General features: G+C 38.5%; 3 protein-coding genes across 5 annotated transcripts; 1 reads left to right on the top strand and 2 right to left on the bottom strand.

Annotated features, from left to right (window-relative positions):
* Positions 1 to 1,231: 1,231 nt before the first annotated feature.
* LOC121741422 lies at positions 1,232 to 1,926 on the bottom strand. Its single transcript, XM_042134156.1, has 2 exons — positions 1,472 to 1,926; positions 1,232 to 1,355 (listed from the first exon to the last, which is right to left on the bottom strand). Exons 1-2 carry the CDS (start codon positions 1,829 to 1,831, stop codon positions 1,272 to 1,274), a joined length of 444 nt encoding a protein of 147 aa, XP_041990090.1. The 5' UTR covers positions 1,832 to 1,926; the 3' UTR covers positions 1,232 to 1,271.
* Positions 1,927 to 10,185: 8,259 nt separating this feature from the next.
* On the top strand, positions 10,186 to 17,547 carry LOC121741682 (vacuolar protein sorting-associated protein 36-like). 3 transcript variants are annotated; one of them, XM_042134560.1, is made up of 10 exons: positions 10,186 to 10,333; positions 10,510 to 11,143; positions 11,849 to 12,049; positions 13,905 to 13,998; positions 14,127 to 14,184; positions 14,339 to 14,408; positions 15,374 to 15,509; positions 15,583 to 15,667; positions 16,905 to 16,955; positions 17,057 to 17,547. In XM_042134560.1, the coding sequence occupies exons 2-10, from the start codon at positions 10,529 to 10,531 to the stop codon at positions 17,058 to 17,060; spliced, it is 1,314 nt and encodes a 437-aa protein (XP_041990494.1). In that variant the 5' UTR covers positions 10,186 to 10,333; positions 10,510 to 10,528; the 3' UTR covers positions 17,061 to 17,547. The 3 variants fall into 3 exon arrangements, with proteins under 3 accessions (XP_041990494.1, XP_041990495.1, XP_041990496.1); XM_042134561.1 differs by having other exon boundaries at positions 10,189 to 10,348; XM_042134562.1 differs by having other exon boundaries at positions 10,247 to 10,404.
* Positions 17,548 to 18,037: 490 nt separating this feature from the next.
* LOC121742254 (sialyltransferase-like protein 1) lies at positions 18,038 to 21,316 on the bottom strand. The gene is made up of 11 exons (XM_042135343.1): positions 20,971 to 21,316; positions 20,818 to 20,897; positions 20,557 to 20,643; positions 20,394 to 20,471; positions 20,212 to 20,303; positions 19,883 to 20,084; positions 19,592 to 19,682; positions 19,235 to 19,293; positions 18,922 to 19,070; positions 18,774 to 18,855; positions 18,038 to 18,686 (listed from the first exon to the last, which is right to left on the bottom strand). The coding sequence occupies exons 1-11, from the start codon at positions 21,083 to 21,085 to the stop codon at positions 18,294 to 18,296; spliced, it is 1,428 nt and encodes a 475-aa protein (XP_041991277.1). The 5' UTR covers positions 21,086 to 21,316; the 3' UTR covers positions 18,038 to 18,293.
* Between the last annotated feature and the right edge of the window lie 546 nt (positions 21,317 to 21,862).

Raw genomic sequence — 21,862 nt, forward strand, 5'->3', positions numbered from 1 at the left:
TTGTAATTTCCTCTACATTTTAAGGATATGAAATTATGTTATATTCTCTGACCTCAATTCATTCATCCCCCATTTTATTTCGTCTGATGCGTGTTCGGCTTATGTCAGTTCATTTTCAATTTAAGGGTTATGTGTGTTCGGCTTTGGGGTGCAATTTTTTGTGGAAAGTAATTTCATAAATAATGACATTTTGTTTGGGTTTGAATTTCCAATTCAGGTGGCTATTGAATGTCGTCTTCAAGTTCGCAGTCGTTCGGCTCAAGTTGGAATTGGGAATGGCCTCGTCCACCTGTTGTTCTCTGTAGTCACGATGTCGCGGCTGAGCTTGTGACGTCAAGGACGACGGCCAATCCTGGCCGCCGTTACTATCGGTGTCCATTCTGGAAGGACGATGATTGTCGTTTCTTCCGTTGGTTTGATGCGGGTCTATCGCCAAGCCAAGACTCTTACTTTCAACGAATCAAGCTCGAACGAGACAGGTTTGAAGAACAGCTCCGATGCAAGAGTGTTGCTCATGGTGAGCTTGAAGACAAACTCCGGTTGAAAAGTGACGAATGTGAAGATCTGAAGGGAAAATTGAGCTTGAAGACCGAGGAGTGTGCAGGTCTTCATTTAGAAATTTTTAGAACCAAAAAAACGCCCCGAATGCTGAAAATTGTAATATTGTTTTTATGCTTTGTAATTATTTTTCTAATGTGATGGCAACACTTTTTTCTTCCAATATGATGGGAATTTTGGTTCTAAACATTTGAATTTCTAATGTAAGTATATCCCAACAATAAGTTTCACACAGTCGAATGGGGTTCCCGCCTAGGTAGATACTAAACATTTGAATTTGGTAGCTAAACATTTCAAGTTTTAGTTATAGTTTTAGTTAATCACCAATGAAGTACGCATCTTATGATGAAATACCACAATGCGTACAACACTTTAGTTGAAATAACACACCACGTTGAAAACTTTCTCCGAAATACCACCATACGTACATAGTTGACATATGCAGTACAAGGGCCTTCTCCTTTAGCATATCCCCAAAAAAATCGGTCATAATGTTGGATCCATAACATGCATAGCAAATACAAGTGCATTATGTGGATGATCTATAACAACCACCGTAGGTGAAATCTGAGTAATGTTTGACAAAAAAGCCTTGAAGATACCACATGCGTAGCAAATACAAGATACCAGATACCATTGTTTACAAAACACCGACAAAAACCAACACCATTTTCTCCCATTTTAAGGTTCCCAAACTAGACAAGATCGCGTATTCAATCCCGATCCCCTCGACGGCCACAGCGCTGCGGTTGTGTCCTGGTCCGGCGTGTGCTAGGCCTTGGAACAGTCGTATTGGTCTACAACAAACAACAAACAGTTCAAATTGTCTTGATTTTAGGGTTCTAAAAGTGTAAGGTTGCTCTTGAATACTACTTGCAATGTTTATGAAATGAAAAGAGATCTAGACAAATACCTCCAGGTTGGACGCCGCAGGCCTGTCACCGCCGTCCGTCGTGGTTGGCGTATTGGTCTCACTGGGCTGTGAACTCTGGCCAACCTCGGTTCGGGCATCTACGCGGGGATCATTAGTGCATGTTCTTCGGTTATGCCCATCTTGTCCGCACCGACGACACCTGACTACATAGATTTGTCTCAGAGACTCTGATCCATTCGCATGTTGACGAACCTGGGGTTCTTCACGCCTCAGTTTCTTTGGCCGTCCACGTTGTCGCTTTGTCCTCGGGGGTGCCAGTTCAAATCCAACATCTGAAGACTTCGGCCAATTACCCATCCCATTGATTGGGTAGAGGACATTCTCGTACAGAAGCGTCATAGTGGACCGTAAATAGTAGCGGGATATATAGTCTGCTACATCCTTCCCATTCTTGTTGATTGTTGCGATGGCGTGAGTGCATGGGATCCCAGTCAGCTGCCATAATCTGCAAGAGCAAGTAAAGTCACGCATGTTGACTACATACTAACCTGACGGTCCCGACACTTGGTACGAAGCCTCTCCGTTCCAAGTTGATCTCCAAGAAGAAGCCCTCGTCAAATACTTATCCACTATCTCTTTGATAACGGGCGGCAGTGGGTGATCGTATGTGTTGATCCATTGGCCTCTAATCTGTATCCTCTCCATCTGACTTGTCCGGATCTCCTCCAGCATGGTCACAATGGCCAGCTCCCGAGCAATTGCTATCTTCGAATTAAAGGTTTCACATATATTGTTCAGGATTATATCACAACAAACATGCGGCGAGAAAAAAGCCTTCACCCATTTTTCTTTAGGAGCAACACCGAGTAGGTATTGATGTGCCTGGGGATATATAATCCGCAGTGCATCCATTCGCTCCACATACTCTTCGGGGGTTGTACTCGACGCAAGCTCCCACAGCATCTCCTTAAAATTCTCCCCAATGAATCTCTTCTTGAAGTTGTTGTATATGTGCTGTACACAGAAGCGATGCTCACTTTGTGGGAAATCCTCGAGGATTGCTTTTGCAAGACCCTATCAAATGTGGCTTCCAGCAAATTAGTACAAGCCCTAGAAAATCGCTTTATCACACTCAAACTACTACTGCATAGGCCAAAATCACAACTATAATACTATTACTTTGAAATCACATTTGAAGTATACACGTTTTAATGAAATCACATTAGTCGTACCTTCTGCTGGTCAGACATGAATACAAATCTTGGGGCATTCTCGTGTATTTGGAGGTCATCTGCCAGATAGGTGAGGAACCATTTCCACTGTTCGTAGCTCTCAGCCTCCGTCACAGCCCACGCAATAGGCCACCAACCGTTATTTGGATCAATTCCCATAGCCGTCATAAGTTGCCCTCTGTACATGCCTCGCAAGAAACAGGCATCCAAGAATATAATTGGACGACAAAAACGCATCCAACCTTTTTTCAGCGGTCCAAGACAACAATAAAATCTCAAGAATCGCGGGCCCACAACTTCAGGATCCCTGAAGTTCTCGTAGTGTATATGCACACTAGAGTCAGCGTGTGTCCGTTCCAATTCTGCTTTGTAGTCAAATAGTCTCCGATACTGTAGTCCTGCCTTGCCAAAAATGCCTTCCAGTGCACTATCTCTTGCGCGGTACGCCTTCATCCTGCCAACTTTGAGTCCGAATTCCTCATCAACACACTGCCGTATAGCCGCCAACGGGATGTGGGGATTTGCCTTGATTTTCTCCATGTATCGCTCGGCTAGCCACTTGGACGTCAGCCATCGCTGATCCAACACTTGAGAGCATGTGTGAGCATGGTCTCTCTGCATATTCACTACCACAAAATCAGTATTGTTGTGGGCTTCGATCTTCGTTGCATAAACATACCACTCACATGACTTTCCCTTACAAATGGCACGAAGCCTTTTGCCATCATTCTTCGCTACGTGTACAGGTCGTCTGGTCATTATCGCGTACTGGCGAATGACCTGATAGAAATAATCTCTATCCTTAAAGAAATCACCGGGCTTCCAATTTGGAACCTCATTTGTCAGCTTGAAGGGGGTGTACTTGATACCTTTTTTACGCAAGCCTTCCAAGTCCTCTAGATCTTGGATATCTTGTAGCTCATCTACTGCATCTGGCTCGTATAGGGGGTTTGTATATGACAAGTTCCCTTTCTCAACAACAGGGGAGAACTTTCGCTTTTTCCTAGACCCTCCGCTGCCTTCACCAGACTGCTGGGCAGAGCCGTGTGCTTCGGTGTGTGGCTCTGCACTTCCTTGTTGTTGCTGACATAACGACTCGTAGTATGAAGTAAACATTTGTTCATCACGACACATGTTGGCCAAAGAGATAAAATGGTCAACCTCATCAGCATCATCATCGTCATTAATTCCCTCGTTATGAAGATGACATCCATCAGGAACATAATCGAACAACGGACAATACACATCGGGTACATCTCCTGCCGCGTGTATGGGTTCTGCACAAGCCTCATCTGGAGCTTGAGCTGGAGCTGGGTCTGGAACTGGATCTGGAGCTGAAGCTGGAGCTGACTCTTGCAATTGGGTGTCGGTGTCAGCGGCGGCCATGAACAATTCATGGGTAATGTCCTCAATGATTGGCATGAAATCATTGTCTACCCGTATGTCTGGCTGTGGCTGACTACCACGGTCCAAAACTGGTCGGTACACATCTTCATTTGCAAATGATCCTGGCCCGACCGAATCTGGTTGGTGTACTACAGATTCAGCCTCAGTCGTCGGTCCAGCGACATCGACAGTCGGATTGGAAGGGTCAGCAGGTGGAGATCTAACTACATCCTCAGTCTCAGTCGTCGGTTCAGCGACGTCGACAATCGGATTGGAATGGTCAGTAGGTGGAGATCTAACTACATCCTGCAAAGTGCATTATCACAAATGCAGGACTAAATTACAAACGACAATAAAAATCACAAACGAGGTACTAAATCATTATGTAAATCACACATGTCAATACCTCTTGTACGTGTGCATGAGAGTCTCCACCTCCAACTTCTGCTTCTCCGACAGAGCCAACTAGACATATTTTTTCTGCAACAAATTCCATGTCGTGTATTGATACTTCTCCAACCTCATAAACCGGTGCTTCAGGGGATACAGCTTCAAATGCTTTCGCCAAATTTTGCCTGGCTACCTCGTCGGCCATCTTTCTCTGAGCACGATCATCTTCTAAACTTTTCGTCAGATATTCCTCAAACTCAACATCCCTAGCATACCAGCAAATCATTAAAGGCTCATGCCGTTGCCCTTGAAACTGAGACCGTTGCCTCCTCTTCGGTATAGGCTTTTGCCTTTGCACATTCGGTGTGGCTTCCTCAATCTCTTCAATGATGACTCCGGGGGGTTTACAAGCCCTTAAATTAAGAAGCTCTTGCGCCTCATCCTTCATTTTTTTCAGTATGGCTTGAGCCCGGGTTATCTCCACAACGTAGATGTGAACTAACTTTGTCGTTGTAGACGCCACTTTGAGGAAATCCTGCAGATGTGTTTCCTCGACAATGGGCAACAACGGGCCTCCGATTAAAACCCCTGTGCACTCATGACTGTACTTCGGATCGCAGTAATAGAACTCACATATAATCTTCCTATCATACTTCAGCTTTAGTACCATGCTCGAGAGGTCTATAAGCTGGAATTTTTCTATGTTACAGAGATCGAAGTACGTCAATTGCCCACCAACATACTTTTTCGCATCGTTCATACTGAAGAATGAACCTCCATGATGGAAAGCAATTGAAAATCTTCCAGGTGCATCCCTTATTAAGGCGGACAATAAGCGCACAGAACAAATCACTCAAAAATAAATACACAACGAAAATACATTTGTGGAGCCTGAATAACAAAATCAGTATCCGGATGAGCAAAAATATATTCACACAAAATCGATTTTGTAAGAGTAAATCACAACCAGAGTATTAAAAGTTCACTTACTGTATTCATCCTCTGGGACGAAAAACTCCAGGTCAGGATCTCGGATATCCCAGGTTTCTTCTTCCACATCTATGACCACTGGTGGTGGTCGGCGGTATGGTGGCGGTGGCGGGGGGGTGGGTTTGCTTCGACGGCGTGACGACGATTCACCGTGCTTCCGTTTAGGCGCCATTCATGCAAGATAGTTTTCACAGCGGGGAGAGTGCAGATACAATGAAGATGAAAACAATGTTGAGAATTGTTGGGTTTCACAATGGTTATAATTTTAGGCGGGAGTGGGAAAACTTGCTATTTTGTTAGACTTTTAGGCGGGTAGACGATGGAAGGCCGAAAAAATGGTACGTGAAATTTTTGAAACTTATTTCATAATTTACACAGGGTGTCCTGAATACGTGGCCGCCATCGTGTGGAATGGTCGTTTGAACTGCCGCTGTAGCACCATCATTACTGAGACACATCTGACGTGCGGCCCGTCAAATCAGGCAGTGTGGCAGGTGGGATACAGGGCCGCCAATGCAGACCCATGGTGATATGACAATAAAGCCCTTTTAGGGCTGAAGGGCATTTTGGTCCGAAAAACCTTATTTGTGATTATGGTTTAGGTCAGAGGCATGTGGCGATATTTTTTTTAGTCAGAGGTCTGGAGTGAAACTTTTGAAAAGGTCAGGGTTATTTTATGCAGTTCACTCTAAAATTTAAGCTCATTGTTGATGAAATTTATACTCAAATGCTATTACTTTCATAAAAATAAAATAAAATAAAATCATAAACACACAAAAAGTCAAAAGGGTCTCACTTTCCACTACCCTACTTCAATTATTACACACTCCAACAATCACTACCTCTCTTCATTTATTATGAGTAAAAATTCCATGCTCATTCCATACCAAGTGGCATGATTATGTGGTATACCTTACCACTAATTTATTGACAAATGGAAGTAAAAAAGGTCCCACATGCCACATAAATTTAACTCCAATATAGTAAGGTAACGACGTGGCAATTCTTTCATTTATGGAAGGTTATTAGATATGGAATGACTATAGACATGATACTCCAATATATCCCTTATTATATAAAAATATTTTTATGTGTATTGCATTTTCATTCGGTCTGTGTATTGCATTTTCATTCGGTCTTATCACGCAACAGAGAAGAAATCATCTCCAATTCTCCATCCCTTTTGAATTCCATGGGTAAGTTTTCCTCCATTATCTTTATATGATGTATGTATGTGTTGTTTGACTACATAGATAGTGGAATATGTTATTATATCCATTTTGTAATATGTTTTTGAAAATACACATTCTTGATTTTACAATTGACGTTCTTCTATTACTAATAATTTCATTTTGATTGAATAATGATAAGATAGTGAATCCTTAATTTGAATTTATTAACATATAGTAGTATTTTTTAATTGCGTGAATTTATTGAATACAGATTTTCACATGAATCCAAGCCACCAAACCATGGTATGCATGTCTAAAAGTTATGCATATTAGCTTATCTATATATATATATTATATCTATATGAATATATCATATTTGAGTTCTTTGTTGCTGTACAAATTTGTAGGGTCTGTCATCTAATATGATGTCGATTCAGCATGCTCATGCACAACCTTTCTCATATACTTCATTATTGACTCAGGTATATTTCACACTCAAAAGATGATATATTACCTTATTTTCTTATGTGTTTCATTTGTAACTAGATATACATTATTTTTGCTTTGTAGGGTTACCAAGGTGTTCCAAGTGTACCTCAAATCATGTTTCCGAGTGACTGCCCCCCTTGATTTTATCTCAAGTTGAGAAAAGTACTTTGGATTGGTGAAATTTATTTTAGGTATCGTTGCTAGAATGTGAAGAAATACTTTTGAAGAGATTTTTGTGATACTTTAAATTTGAATAAGGAGTAGTATTTTTTTTTCTTTTGTTTATGAAAGTGGGAGACATATTATGTACTAGTTACCGACTAAGTTTCATAAGATTATACTTTTCGGTGATCTTCAAGTTATTCTATTTGAAATCATACTATTTTATTTTTAGTTTTTGATTTTCTTGTTTATAAAATTTCTTAATATTTTACTTGCTAATAATTGAAAACTGTATAATTTATTATGCTAAGCTATAGTCATAAATTTTATTTCTATATATAAATATAAAACAAAGACAAATATTCTTACTATCAAATCCTAAAATAGCACTACTATCAAACAATTATAACATGAAAGTTATGTATACTAGTATGATTACTTTTTTTTTTTTTATAAAATATTACTATTATATTGAAGTATATTTTACGCCAATTCTAGGAAATTATAAGAGAGATACTGAAGTATCAAATTTATAATTTTTATATAATAAGGGAGATATTGGAGTATCATGTCTATAGTCATTCCATATCTAATAACCTTCCATAAATGAAAGAATTGCCACGTCGTTACCTTACTATATTGGAGTTAAATTTATGTGGCATGTGGGACCTTTTTTACTTCCATTTGTCAATAAATTAATGGTGAGGTATACCACATAATCATGCCACTTGGTATGGAATGAGCATGGAATTTTTACTCATTTATTATACACTCTAATTTCTTAAAACTCATAACTAAATCTTACTCTTAAACTTTTGACCGAGGAAGTAGTATATATATGCGCGTAAAGTGGTTTGGTAGATGAGCAAACTTTCTCTCTCTCTTTCTCGCACAGGCGCACACAGGAAAATTTGGTCCATCTATCTTGATCGCCATTCAATGAGAATGCGAGACCGTAAACCCGCCCCAGATTGCTCTGTTTCATCATCATCGTCTTCATCGATCACCGCCGCCCATTCCTTTGCTTCTTCCCAAGGCTCCTCCAACTCTTGTCAATCTCATCCGCCTCCCATGGCGGTATTACCGCGCTGCCGCGGCCTCGATTTGCTCGTCAAAGCGATCCACCAAGTAGATGCTGGATCGGTTGTCGGCGTGCCTTACATCCAGCGCCGCGTCTCCATCAGGAGGAGGAGGAGGACCGGTAGGATTGAATTCGACGCCTTCGTCTTCGGCAGGAAAGGGGGCGGGATTAAGAAGACAGTTAGCAGCAATAAGAAGGCGGCCAAGGGGAAGATGAGATCTGATGAAATAGGCTTGTGAGTTTTATGGATTGTCAGAAGATCTCAATTTTTTTTATGAAATAGGCGCAATTCAATCTCTCTCTCTCCGTGTCTCCTTTTTCTTCTTCTATAAAAATCAATTTTGGGGGTTGAGTTTAGTCAGATCTTATTCGTTTAGGTACTACTCCACATGATTATAATTTTTTTTTTCAATACGAGTACAATTTATACATGATTTTGGGTCTCTATATTCGATTCAGTTCCTGATTTTATTCAGAGCTTATATGATGCTCTTGGATCTCTGCTTTCATATTGGAATTCAGAGTTGCAAGTTCTGATCTGTTTTAGCAGTTTGATTCATAGTTGGAGTTATGGTTGTGTAATGTAAGTTCTGTGAATTGTCTAATTCGCTATGAATCTGATGGTGTATGAAACATCAAAATGAAATTATTTTGGTCTGACTGCTATGCTAGCTATGCTATGCTATGCTATGCTATGCTATGCACATCATGTTAACTTTTATTTCAGAGCAGTAAATTTTCGTGTTCATGTAATGTTTTTGACTTTTTTCATTTTTATTTTTTCCCCTTGAGAGATGTTGCAGTCCCATCCCAAATGTTTTTTTTTCTTACTGGTAATATGTTGATCACTTGCAGAAAAGTCTGTTTGCAATGGTTAGATGTACATTTCTAATCATTTCCACCAAACTAAAATTCATTTTAGTAGGAGTATTATATGTCACCTCAAAAGATAATTTTACTACAATTATTTATACTAAATTTAAATTTTACACCACTTTTTAGTACTCTATGCTCAATAACTTTTTTTTTTTTTCAGATTATTGGGTCTGGAGGACAAAACTATCAACACATTTAGTGCACACAAAAATACAACAACATTTATAAAAATTGTAAACTTCTTAAGATACTTTTACCTACATCTTCAGCATCTACATATTTTGCAGTACAAATATCAGCATTTTCATTATCTTCGACTCTGCCGCAACAACTATTATCATTTTCTAGAGTAGCAAGGGCACTCGAAGCATCACCTTAGTCGAATTGGGTTTCTGTTTTACTATCTCACTTTCATCACCCGATTCTTTGACAATAACTTTCGATGAGCCAATTCTAAATTTTGTCTTGATTGACTTGGGCGGTGATAAATGTTGGGACGACGAAAGAATGGGTGGAGATGGAACTTAAAAAGTCGGTTGTGTGAAACCGAGTGGAAAGGTGTGGAATGAAGATTGAAGTAGAAATCCACAAGTACAATAAAAACCTTAAAACTAAGATTTTTTTAATAAAAACTGCAATCCATCGGGCTGACCCGCAACTTGTTTAACTCGCCAAACCTGATGGGCCAACTCATTTAGCCCGTTTGTATATGGGTTGCGAAGTTAAAACCCTAACCGCTAATTTTTTTTCGAGTTATCCAGATTGACCCACGGGTTAGATTGACATCCCTAGTTAAAAGTGAGGATTTATTTGCCCTAAAGTACCTTGGTTCCACAAAACCTAATCAATGAGTACCAAATAACAGCAAAAGAAAATTATTATAAGTTGCGTTACGAAATTTAAATCCGCTGCTATGGAGAGAAGCACAAAAATATTATTCCTCACATCTTATTATTTTAATATTTTATTTATGAATAAAATAATAGGATGCGAGGAACAACATCCTTTATTGTGCGCAAGGGATCCTATCCAAATCAATTACACTACACACACACATAAACCAGAGGGAGAGGGAGACAGACCTGATGCTGCGGAGCTGAAGCATTAGCTCCATTGATCATAGGTTTCTGAGTTTCCTGTAAAGTCATCTGATTTATCCAAAAAATGTTCTTTTATTGATTATTCCCATAAATGGTTTGACTCAGTTTATTTAATTTTTTCAGCTTTGTTGATTAAGATTAAGAAAGAAAGAAAGAGTAGAGAGCAATAATTTAGGTGATTTCCCTTTTTTTCTTTCAGTTGAGACTTGAGAGAGTAAATGGCCGGAGCGTTCCTCCCGTCGGCGGAGTTGACGGCAAGCGGCCGCCCCGTGTTAAAACCCGGTGAAATAGAGTGCTCTCTTCTCTCCACCGTAGACCTCCTCTCGGAAGACACGCCCTCCTTCCCTCAGCTCAAGTCTGGCGTCGTCATCCTCACCACCCTCCGCCTCCTATGGATCCCTCCCGAAAACACCTCCTACGCTAACACTTGTTGCTTCATCCCTCTCTCCTCCGTCCAAAACATACTCTCCGCCAAGAAATCGATCAAATCCATGTTCCAAAGCCCCAGGATTCGCTTCCCGGTCGCCGCCACTCCGCAGGGGGTCGTGGCCGAGAACGGCGGCTCTAGGTCATTGATTATAACCTTGGTTGTGAGAGGGAAGACCGATCCGGATTCGTTTTTGGGGAAATTTTGGGATGCTTGGAGAGGGAGGGCGTGGGTGGCCACCGGGTCAGGTTTGAGGGAAGGGGAAGGGTCAAGTTCTGGGTCGGGCTCGCTGGCGGTGCGAATGCCGGTGGTTGGGCTGGCGGGGATACTGAGGAAGGAGCAGGAGATGTGGGAGAGTACTGATAAGAGCTTGCAGGATGCTTTTCAGGATTTGAATGCTCTAATGGTCTGTAAGTGTGCTTATGCAAATCTTCTGCTTGATGTTTGAGATAACCATATGTTTTATTGGCTACATAATTGCAACATATTTCACACTTATTGCCGTTTGAAGTTTGGGTTTAATTAATGATGATGGAGTTGGTTGATCCCTTTATAATGATATCAGCACTAATGCAAAATTTTATACTATTGTTTTTTAAGAAACATAAACATTAGTGATAACTTGATTAACAGTACTGTCCAAATTAAGTGCACATGGGAAATGATATCTCCAACAACCTCATTGTTCGATAAGTGAGTTTTGTTAATTCCATTATCACGTGATATTAGTTAGAAACCAATTTTGCATGTGAATAGCACAAAAACATGTCTTGGCAGTATATGTTTGTTAATTTTGTTTAACATCTAGTCTTCGAAGATAGTTGACTTGTGGAAGCTACTCGAGATCTTAGTCTCAAGGGCCAATGTTTATGGAGTCTGGATGTATAAACCAGACCAATTAGATGGTCCAAAAGAGTGTTATCTTCTTCTGACAATATAATGATCCACTTTTGTTCCCTTATAAAGTTTTCTGTGGCTATGTTGAAAGAAAACTGAGCGAAATGAACAAAATGGAATGTTGTGGAAAATGATATGAAAAACATGGTTCTTTCATAGATGATGGTCCAATTTTCTTGCCTTACAGGTTTTTTTGTGTCTATGTTTAAAACAGAGCAAGGCACAAGAGATGGTGACGCTAGCTGAGAAAATGAGATCAAAGCTTCTCTCTGGGTCAAATAATCAAGCTAGTGGGGCTGAGGATGAGGAGATGGGTACTAAGGAGATGCAAGATTGGTTGTTGAGTGTTGGTATTGTATCTCCTGTTACAAAGGAGTCAGCTGGTGCTCTGTATCATCAACAACTTTCTCGTCAGGTGTGTTCTGCAGTTAGTTCTGTTATTTACAAGACCTCAAAATGGCAATTACATACTGATTAATGTGTTTAATAGTCACTTACAGAAATTGGAATTCATGGAGGATTCTTTTTCGTTCTTTGTTGAAATATTAAATATCTAAAAGTTAAAATCTGCTTCACTGTCTGATACTTCGTTTTTTTAATTACAACTCACAGTCACAAACCCGAGGTGACTTGAACCTCTGACCCATTGGTTGGAGGGAAGCATCTTACCAACTGAGCTCCACTTCTTCGTCGTCAATTTCTTGCTTCTTGACATATAAATTTAGAAAAAAAACTTGGTAACCGGTTTCTTGGCATATCACGTGCTGTTATTTTTTTGTAGTAACTGAAAGTCATACTCATAGCTAACTTTCCAATCTACTATAATTTATGTGAGCCTTTTAAGGTTAACAATGTAACTTAAGTAATACTATTTAAGTTGGTGTTCAATTGTTGGATATGAAAACTCTATTGATTTGTTCTCTTATTTCTAATATTGTTTTTCTTCTCCCACACTGATTACTTCCTTTTTCTGGGGGTTAAAATTATTGTTGAAAGAACTTGATGAAATGACATTATATACCGGAGACAATCATAAAGGCATTCCTATAAGGCTTATATACCAGTTTCTTGCCGATGACCTTTTACATGAAATATATGCATGACGAAATTATGTTTGTGGTTGAGTATATATACTAACTAAGGGCTGAAGAGAGTATGTCAATATATGACAATATTAGCTCTTGAGTTTGGTACATTGTGATGAGATGTAGCAAGACTTCCCCTGCTTTGCAAGAAAAACTGTTTTAAGATTACCAGATCATGCTGGTAATATGTTGTACCTAGTACCTACTGTTAAAACCTTCTTTGGAAAAAGAAAGAAAGAACTACAAGCATTCTATACCCTTACTGAAACTTGTCGAGTTGTCCCTAGTCTACCTTACCACGGAATGACACTTTTCTCCTGATTCCCTCACCCCCAAACTACTTTCTATATTCTTATACTCTGTGCTTTGCAAATTGCAACTTTCTGAACCTGTGTTGTCAAACTGAATTATCTAAATCCTTATGACTCTGCATCATGGAAGAAGGCAATTGAGATTATTGTCTAAGACTGTGATAGGAAAAAGTAAATAACTACCTTTTTTTTTGTTATTTTCACAAAGAACCATTTATAGTACATTTTCATCTATTTCTAGAGTTATACTGGCAATAATGTTAAAAACTGCCCTCACATTCTATTTGTGTTTGGCCGTCTGAGTTGAAATTGTCGATCAATGCTTGTCGCACACATGTGAAAGATCCAATTAAATTTATGTAAAGCTATTAGTGTTTGAATATTTTTTGGCATAGCTTTGTATTTTGTTTAAGCTCTTTCTGCACTTTAGGCTTCTCTTGCATCTGATGAATTTTTTTTCCATGTGACGTTTTTTTATATCTGATGCCGCCCTACTGATTGTCTACTGGTATCATGACAATATATTTTATTTGTTCTTATTCTCTTGTTGCATGATTTCAGATGATCTTGATACATAATGTTTAAAGCTAAGTGGGATATCTGTTCGGTATCTGTATTTTGATTTTTGTTTTTTCTGTAATTATTTACATGTCAGCTGTGCATGGTTTCAACCTTAATCAGTCAAGGAAAATGATTGATGTAAATATAAACTGGATAGAGTTTCTTCTTAGCAGTTTTTTTCTTGGTTCATAAAAATGTCTTTTGTTTAATGTAATACAATGGTGCCGGTGGTGGCACCTGTGTTCTGCAGCGGTGCAACTTTCCCCATATGTAGCATCGTAGATCCTGGTCACTAAGGATATTCTCTTGTTAGTTGGCAGATTTCATCAAGATACCATTAGAGAGAGCTGGAGGAATGATTAATATGATAGATGTCTATTGCCTGTTCAACCGAGCCCGGGGCACAGGTGATACTTAGTTTTCTTATTTCTTCACGGCTGTTAATAATTTAGGTTGAAGCTTATTACTGAGATATAATTTGTCTGCATGTCTTTTGCTGAATGTATAATATGGCTTGCATTTTGTATTTTCACAGAGTTGATATCTCCTGATGATCTACTGCGAGCATGCTCTCTCTGGGAAAAGTTTGATGTGTGCGTGTCTTTTAGTTTTAAAGTTTTAACCCATTCTTTTGCAACAACGAAAGATAATTAATAGACGTGTTATATAATTACAGTGCTCTAAGCCTCTTGTTGACATTGTTTCCCTCTGCTAATTGATGATTCCAATCTTATCTCGTCTGAACAGGCCAGTTATGCTTCGTAAATTTGACAGTGGCGTCATGGTGATCCAGAGTAAAAGTCACAGTGATGAAGAGGTAATTTCCCTTTCAGACGTTTGATTATGGATATTATTTCTTTTCAATTTTTCATCCTATCATCTCACATGACAAATTATAGTTTCTTTGCACTTCATGACCGAAGTTTATTTCTCATCCCTTATCTATTTGGGGACATATCTGGTTATTGAGTGAAAGTAGTTGAACGAGGCATGCCTTGTTGAATAAGTGTGGAAGCAAATATATTTTGATGCCCTCACTAACTATCTGTATTACTTGCATAAAACAGAAAAAGATGCAAAAAGAAAAAGTATATTGATTGATGAACTCCTATTATTCGAGAACTTCTCATTAGTTTGATATTGCTTGCTTTGGGCCAAGCCTACACATATTTGTTTTTTGTTCACTCACCAAAGGCCTCAAACTAATTGGCGTTTGGAAATACTGATAGATATATGTTTTTGTTTCCAATTTCTCTTGTTAACCGATGTGAAATGAGTTTCCACCCAATAGTTTTTGGTCCTCTTTGGAACTACAAAAAATCGTGCTAAACTTTTGGAGTAAACATTAGATCCTATAGAGATAGTTGCATTGTCTGCAATTTCGTGTGTTTAAAACGTTTGAGATACTCATAAATTGCTTCCATTTTTCTATTGAAGAAACCTTGATCATCAATTTGGATGAACCTACTTGATGACTAATTAGATCAAAGTTATGTAGAAATTAGAATCATAAGAAAAGTACGGAATGTGGAATATGAGGCAAAAAAAAAACTGTTCTAACTAACATATACACTAAAAATGGTTGTTGCTGTAATGTCAGGGTTGAAGAAGTTGCTTTTGTTAAAAAAAAGTACATTTGCTTTCTATTATTTCTCATAAAATAGGATAGCATAAATAGCTTAGTGATATCAACATTGATCTGTCTCTAAAAGGTACTCGTATTTAATTACTCAATTGTGCTTGATTTTGTAATTATTATTCTTACCTATTTTTCATGTCCAGGTATTTGCAAGGATTACGTCATTGATTATGAAGCCAGAGGCCTTAGTAAATGGGATTAGTGCTGGTGATGCTTCAAGGACTCTCGGGGTTGCTCCAGCTGTGGCTAAGGAATATCTTCTTGCTGCTGAAGTAAAAGGCATGATATTGATTATTGTTTTCAGAGGCTTAATACTGGTCTGGTTGCTGTCTGACCAGCTTTCCAAATGCAGGATTGCTTTGTAGAGATGTCAGTCCTGATGGCTTTCGCTTTTACATCAATTTCTTTCCGGAACTTAATCAAGAAGATATACATATGTAAGTTGAAAATGTGAAGTCACTTATCGTCTATGCTTTTTGCTTATGTTCAATACTCCCTCCGACCATATCAATAGTTTTGGTAGTGGACGACTCGTGTTTTAATGCAAAATTGGTAAAATAGGAGACAGAGAGATTGAAGTATTGTTAATGAAGAATTAGCCCCACTTCATTAGAGGGAGAACCTTACCAAAAAAAGTGACTAATTTTTATGGATGACCCAAAAGGGGGAAAAACGTGACTATTGGTTGTGGAAATAGCGAGTATTTGCAGAATAACATTCATGTTCTATTATGTTAGATAGTATTACTATGAGCCATCCCAAGAGTAGAACTATCATAGCCCATTTTCGAGTGGATTTTGCATATTTCGTAATCACTGCTCGAGTTTAGATTTGTTTAACAAAGAAGTTTCTTTGATCTCTTATTGCGCTGACATTTATGTCGTTTAACACTTGCCTACATAACATGCCCTTCACAAGCCCATGCCTTCTAGCTTTTGTGATTGAAATGTTAATGTGTGGTTTGTTTGTGGACATACAAAAAGGTATATAGATGCCTTAAAGCAATATATTTAATTAGTGCAGGTGATTTGTAAGTTTACAAATATAGATGAGTTGGGTCGTTTAAGTCGGCTTCTATACCGAACCATTGGGACAATGTACTACAAGAATTATGGCGACTGAGGCTTTTCTATGATAAATATGGCTTTACTTTTAGTTGCAGGACACTCTGCAAGGACCATCTATCAAAACAACATAATATTAAATTTATAGGCTTGTGTTTGCTGAGCACTATCATGAACAAGAAGATCGGGTGCATAAACCTCAAAAGACACCAAATCCACCATCTTGCCTTCACAGCATACTTTGACTTAGTGGATGGAACTACTCCGTAATTAGTAAAGCAACTACACATTGATCAGCGTTCTTTGGAAGCATATTTCTTGTGACACTGTGACAGTGATTTCGTTAAATTTTGAAATACATCTGTGTGCATACCTTAAATGTTAAATGGCACTTAACATCATGAATTTGGCTTTTATGATATATACAGTCGATGGGTGTTAGTATTTGACAACACTTACTTCTTTCCTTTTCTATTTCATAATCTGTGACAGTGATTTCAGACTCTTGTTTTGAATCTTTTCAGTGTGCAGTTGCCCTCCAGTAGTCCCTATTTTTTATTGTAAAAGTAATCCCCAAATTAATTGTTCTCCTTTTCTGCTCTGGCCGCAGGGTTAAAGATCACAGTAGATATAGCACATGGACAAGGGCAGTTTTATCCAGGCAAGCATCACTCATGCAGTGTACAATATGTTTGCACTCGTTTCATCTGAGAGGGATAAGCAGAATTTTGATGCCATGTCTCCAATGAAATTCTATTGCAGGTAACATTGTCCTCCCGTTAGAGGGCGGCAAAGCATGTCCGGCGAAGCAGTTGATGAAATGGTGCTATTGATCTCCCCGTCGTCAAGAGAAACAAACTTGACAGCATGATAGTGGAAGTGCATTCGAATATTCTCAGACCCCCAAACCCTGAAGTATTTGAATTAATCACATTTGTCTGTATCTGATTCTAGTTTAACTGATATGAAAGGTAAAGGGGAGGAGGGCGCTTTGATGATCCTCAAATGTATGAAACTCTTTCATATGCACTTGGTAGATTTTCTGAGTTTCATGTTTCTTTTTCTCTGAATTTTGGTTGCTATCCATCAAGAACTAAAAATGGGGTGAAAATTGTTTCACAACATGGGGTCTATTAGTTGCAGGATGCGATAATTTGACAGACTATACTTATTTGTATTGATGATAGTATATAACAATATTATTTGCAAAATCTGCTTAATGTATTTTACTATTATATCTTTAATTTCACAAATGCCGAATGTTTTCATTGTCATGTTCCCCGTAGAATTTTTCAGCCGCAAATAATAAGTGAAAATATGCATAAATGCTCTTACGGATAATAACAATTAAGCAGCAAAAATTTGGTACCAAATACTACTTTATTAGTGTAGCAAAAATAATCGAAGTTGATTTTTTGGGCATTCAAACATGGTCCAATCTTCACTTAAGGGTTAAGAATACTGTTGATTTATGCATTGTGAATTTGATGTTATGAATTCACTTACATGAAGTTCTAGAAACACTAGACACATTTTTTGTTCAATGGTTATTCTCTCTGTTCCACATTAATAGAGTCATTTCTTTTTTAAAACTTTTCAGTAGTCATTGAGTTCTCATATTGTTGAATATATATATTTAATCTGTTCAACAATTTAATCTTAATTAAACAGTCCAACGAAAAGCATTAAACAGTAATGGTAACGGAGTATATAAAAAAGCATCAACATAAAAGAAGACTATGGTTACAAAAACGCTTCTCTGATCGAATCATGAAATTTCTCTTCTGACAAATGAAAGAAATGCTGTGACAAAATAAATAAAAGCTTGAGAAACATGTGGCCAAAGAATACAGTGTAATTGTAATTATCATATGGATCTCTGATATAAAGCCTATCCTTGGATTAGTCCATGATCCAAGCATGGCTTGTTGTGGCTTTGGTCAACTCTGTATATGCAAAGGTTATCGCAGTAGATTGATTCCAATGGGGTAATAGCAGATCACTCTTGAGGTTTCAAGGAATGCCTCACACACACTAGATCATCTAGTTTATTACCATCCATTTTATACATAGACACCCTCTCCATTTGTGTGTACTGATCTCTTGCAGCTTTCCTTAATTTCTTGTACGGCATCACCTCCCACTTGTTGTAATTGGAATTCTTCCTCACATTGCTCATATCTGGCGATCCAGATACTGGTCCGCTGCCATATGCCCCAGAATTGCCCCACACTTTACAATTACGAAATTGTCCCATGTTGTTGCTTTGGTCATCTTGACTCTTCTTCAAGCGTACAGCAGCGGAGTGAGCTATACTTATTGCTGCTCGACTTGGTATGTCAGACCAGTCTTGCTTCCTTTCAGCTCTCATAGGAGAATGGATCCTAATGACCTGGTAGGCTTTCATATCATGATAAGCACATAAACTGAACTAGACAAGAGACATTACAGCAAAAGCAAAAAAAAAAGTTATACTTACACCAAGGCATTCCAGAAGCTGGTAATAAGCTCTTCCTTGAAGTGGATTGTGCCCTTTCCTTGGTGTTGAGAAGTACCGTGTCCTGAATCATTGCACAAGTTTAAGGCTTAAAAGCACACCACAAAATTAAGAGAGTTTTTGGACTAACCACTCAGTATATCCAGGATCAACTGTGAAACCGTATATGTCAACAATGTCGCACATGGAAAGTGCAAGTTCTATTGATTTCATTCCAGTCCCCTTTGCTCCCCTACGAAGAACAATACCTTGGAATAGGTAAACTGGATTTGGGATTTTCTGCATTGATTGGAAGAGAATATACAGTAAATCTCAATTCAGGGGAACATATAAAGATCACCAACCTCACCCATCATATAAGCCCGTAAGTATGTCAAGGAATTAAAGTTCATAATCATCCATCGAAACTTTTTGAACAGTTAACAATTTTCGAATGCACCTACCTTTATCATATCATTGATACTTTTGTGGGTAAGACTTTTGATAATCAGCACTTCATCATCTGTCACAGAAAATATTATTTCATTTATCATTAAACAGGATCTATGCCCAATGATGCTGAAAACAAGCTAGCATAAGCAATTATGTTATTTGTTCAGAAGTGGCCTCAAATATCAACCAATTAAGTTCAAATTCCTGGCTCCAGGTCATGTGGGCTTTGCTAAACATTACTGGAATAACATACCAAAATAGAGTGCAGGAGGATAACCAGAAAGACAAAAAGAACACAAAATGAACTATATGGGGTACTGGAGTGACAGTAACCCAGCATTCAAACCATTTTTAATGCTATACGTTACCTGATCCATTTAGAATTGGAACCATGTTTCGTGCAGCACCTCTAACTACCAGGCGAAAATCTCTTTTCAAACCAACATATTTGGCATATTTCTGTTATAAGGGAAAAACAAATTTGAATAAAATTACTGAAATCCCCATCCTGAATTGATGCTATGAAAATAATGATCAAATAGTTAGACAGGTAGCAAAACACATTTGATATAGCAAAGCAGATGGCAATCCATGCTTCACAATAAGTTAGACCCCAAGTATGTGCGACACAAAACCAGCTAGAGAGTAAACTCATTGACCTCATTAACAGGCGCCTCATTATCCCTTATCACTGCATCATGGCTGTCAATTTCCTCTCCAAATTCTGTCTTTAAGAGATCTCCTGAATTTCCAACAACAGCACAAGTTCGAAACTGGCGAGGGTGGAAGGGTGGCTTTGCTGGCAGAAGTACATTAAGATGTTCCTCACAGAGGGTCTTATTGTAGCATTTATCTGTTCCTCTACAATAGTAATGCAAAATGTGGGCAGAACAAAGATAAGTGAATGGTGAAGTAAAGTTGTCATACTCAATCAGCATAATATATGTAATATGAGGCTAACAGAAACTAGAAGAAGCAGCAAACATACAATTGTGCTATCCTCTTTGGAGCATACTCCACCCACCCATCAGGCCGAGCATCTAAATACTCCCTCGTCAACACTGTAGTCATATTGCGATACTGCATTTTAGATAACCAATGCTTGATTTAGGTGTCAGACCAAACAACAACAGCATAAGCTAAACTCACAAACAAGGATAAACTTGTAACCTGTTCCCACAACAGTATTGCCTCGCATACATCATATTTGTATTCCAAGGGCTCAAAGATCTTAAATTGTGCATTGTACTGCAAACAGATTGATAGAGCTATGAGTGAAATGCAGCTGGCATTATGATTTGATAAAAAATCAGGCAAAATAATAAAGACCAACCCAGGTGCTGTTAGTCCCTTCTGGAAACTTGAGAACCAGATTACAGTGATCTATAATTTGAGCAGTGAGTCCAAGGCCTCTGTTTGCCTACACGAATAAACCAATGCTAGTAAAAAACAGATCTTTGAAAACCTTGGAGAGCATCTGGTAGCATAAATAAAATCTGAATCTTCCTTTTTAAGTATATCTTCAACCCAAACTATGGAAAAGAGAAATAATAGGTAAGCAGTAGAGATCTAAGTGGGAGAAACAGCAACTTACGACGCATTGTTGGACGGTGGATTGGAAACCAGACAATATCCGAAGATCACGTCGGTTAATTTTAGGAATTCGCTGGTTTCCTGGAAAGAGATAAAAGCAGGTTGAGTAATGAGGCAAGTTACAAAGAAAGAGTAGAAGAAGGAGTGACGATACCTGCAGCGGGGAAGGAAGAGCGGAGGGCGAAAACGAAGAGAGAGAGAATAGCGGTGGCGGAGAGAAGATGTAGAATTGGCGGTCGCCTCACGGACGGCTTTCTGAGGCCTCTCATTTTCCGATAGATCGGAGGGATGCTCACTCAATTCTATTTTGAGAGCAGATCATTTATGTAGTGGATGAAGTCGGCGCGTGAGACATTTCGTCAAACAGGCTGGAGCGGAGGGAAGGGAGGCGGGTGCTTGAGGGAGCTGGGAGGCGGAGGCAGTGGCGGTGATCGGCGGAGTAAAATTGAAGGTGAAGAGTGAATTGGGATTTGCGGACTGGATTCTGTTTTCAAAATTATTAGGAGTATGTTTTTTAATTTACAGTTGCAGCAATTTTTTATTTACAAAATTATAGTCGAAGTTCCAGTACTACCAATCCAACTAAATGAATTTGTCTAATATGTGCCCACAAAACTAACATCTAAATATTTAATTTTTTGATGATTAAAGGGATATTAGTCTTTAACATTTTAGTTGAATTATATTGTACTATTTTCCATGAACTTTAATATTGATATAAAATATCACAAATTTTATAGTATTTCGTTTGTTATTTTTCAACCAAACTCAAATAAGATATTTTTGGTAAAATTTATTCGATGTTGGCAACCTAGAAGCGTTGGCAAACATTTATTCGACGCTGGCAACCTAGAAGCATTTATGATATTCGATACACATATGGTCAAGCAAAAAAAAATTAGTGGAATGTGGATCTCATTTTTATATATAAGTTGTATAATAAAATATGAGTGTAATGAGTTAGTGGAATGCGTGGTCTCCTTACTAAAAAAAAGTGAAAGTGGGCATAAATGGAGGACATAGGGAGTACAGTTTTTTTTAAATAA

The sequence above is a fragment of the Salvia splendens genome, chromosome 7, assembly GCF_004379255.2.
Source record: "Salvia splendens isolate huo1 chromosome 7, SspV2, whole genome shotgun sequence".
Lineage (NCBI taxonomy): Eukaryota > Viridiplantae > Streptophyta > Magnoliopsida > Lamiales > Lamiaceae > Salvia > Salvia splendens.

Bases quoted from the DNA above. Each gene is read 5' to 3' on its own strand.
- LOC121741422 (XM_042134156.1), bottom strand. From the start codon at position 1,831: ATGACGCTTCTGTACGAGAATGTCCTCTACCCAATCAATGGGATGGGT. The intron at 1,356-1,471 runs GTATTTGTCTAG...TGTTTGTTGTAG, and splicing joins CTGCGGCGTCCAACCTGGAG to ACCAATACGACTGTTCCAAG.
- LOC121741682 (XM_042134560.1), top strand. From the start codon at position 10,529: ATGGCCGGAGCGTTCCTCCCGTCGGCGGAGTTGACGGCAAGCGGCCGC. The intron at 12,050-13,904 runs GTGTGTTCTGCA...TTCTCTTGTTAG, and splicing joins ATCAACAACTTTCTCGTCAG to TTGGCAGATTTCATCAAGAT. The intron at 13,999-14,126 runs GTGATACTTAGT...GTATTTTCACAG, and splicing joins CAACCGAGCCCGGGGCACAG to AGTTGATATCTCCTGATGAT.
- LOC121742254 (XM_042135343.1), bottom strand. From the start codon at position 21,085: ATGAGAGGCCTCAGAAAGCCGTCCGTGAGGCGACCGCCAATTCTACAT. The intron at 20,898-20,970 runs GTATCGTCACTC...ATCTCTTTCCAG, and splicing joins CTCTTCCTTCCCCGCTGCAG to GAAACCAGCGAATTCCTAAA. The intron at 20,644-20,817 runs GTAAGTTGCTGT...TTATTCGTGTAG, and splicing joins CCACCGTCCAACAATGCGTC to GCAAACAGAGGCCTTGGACT.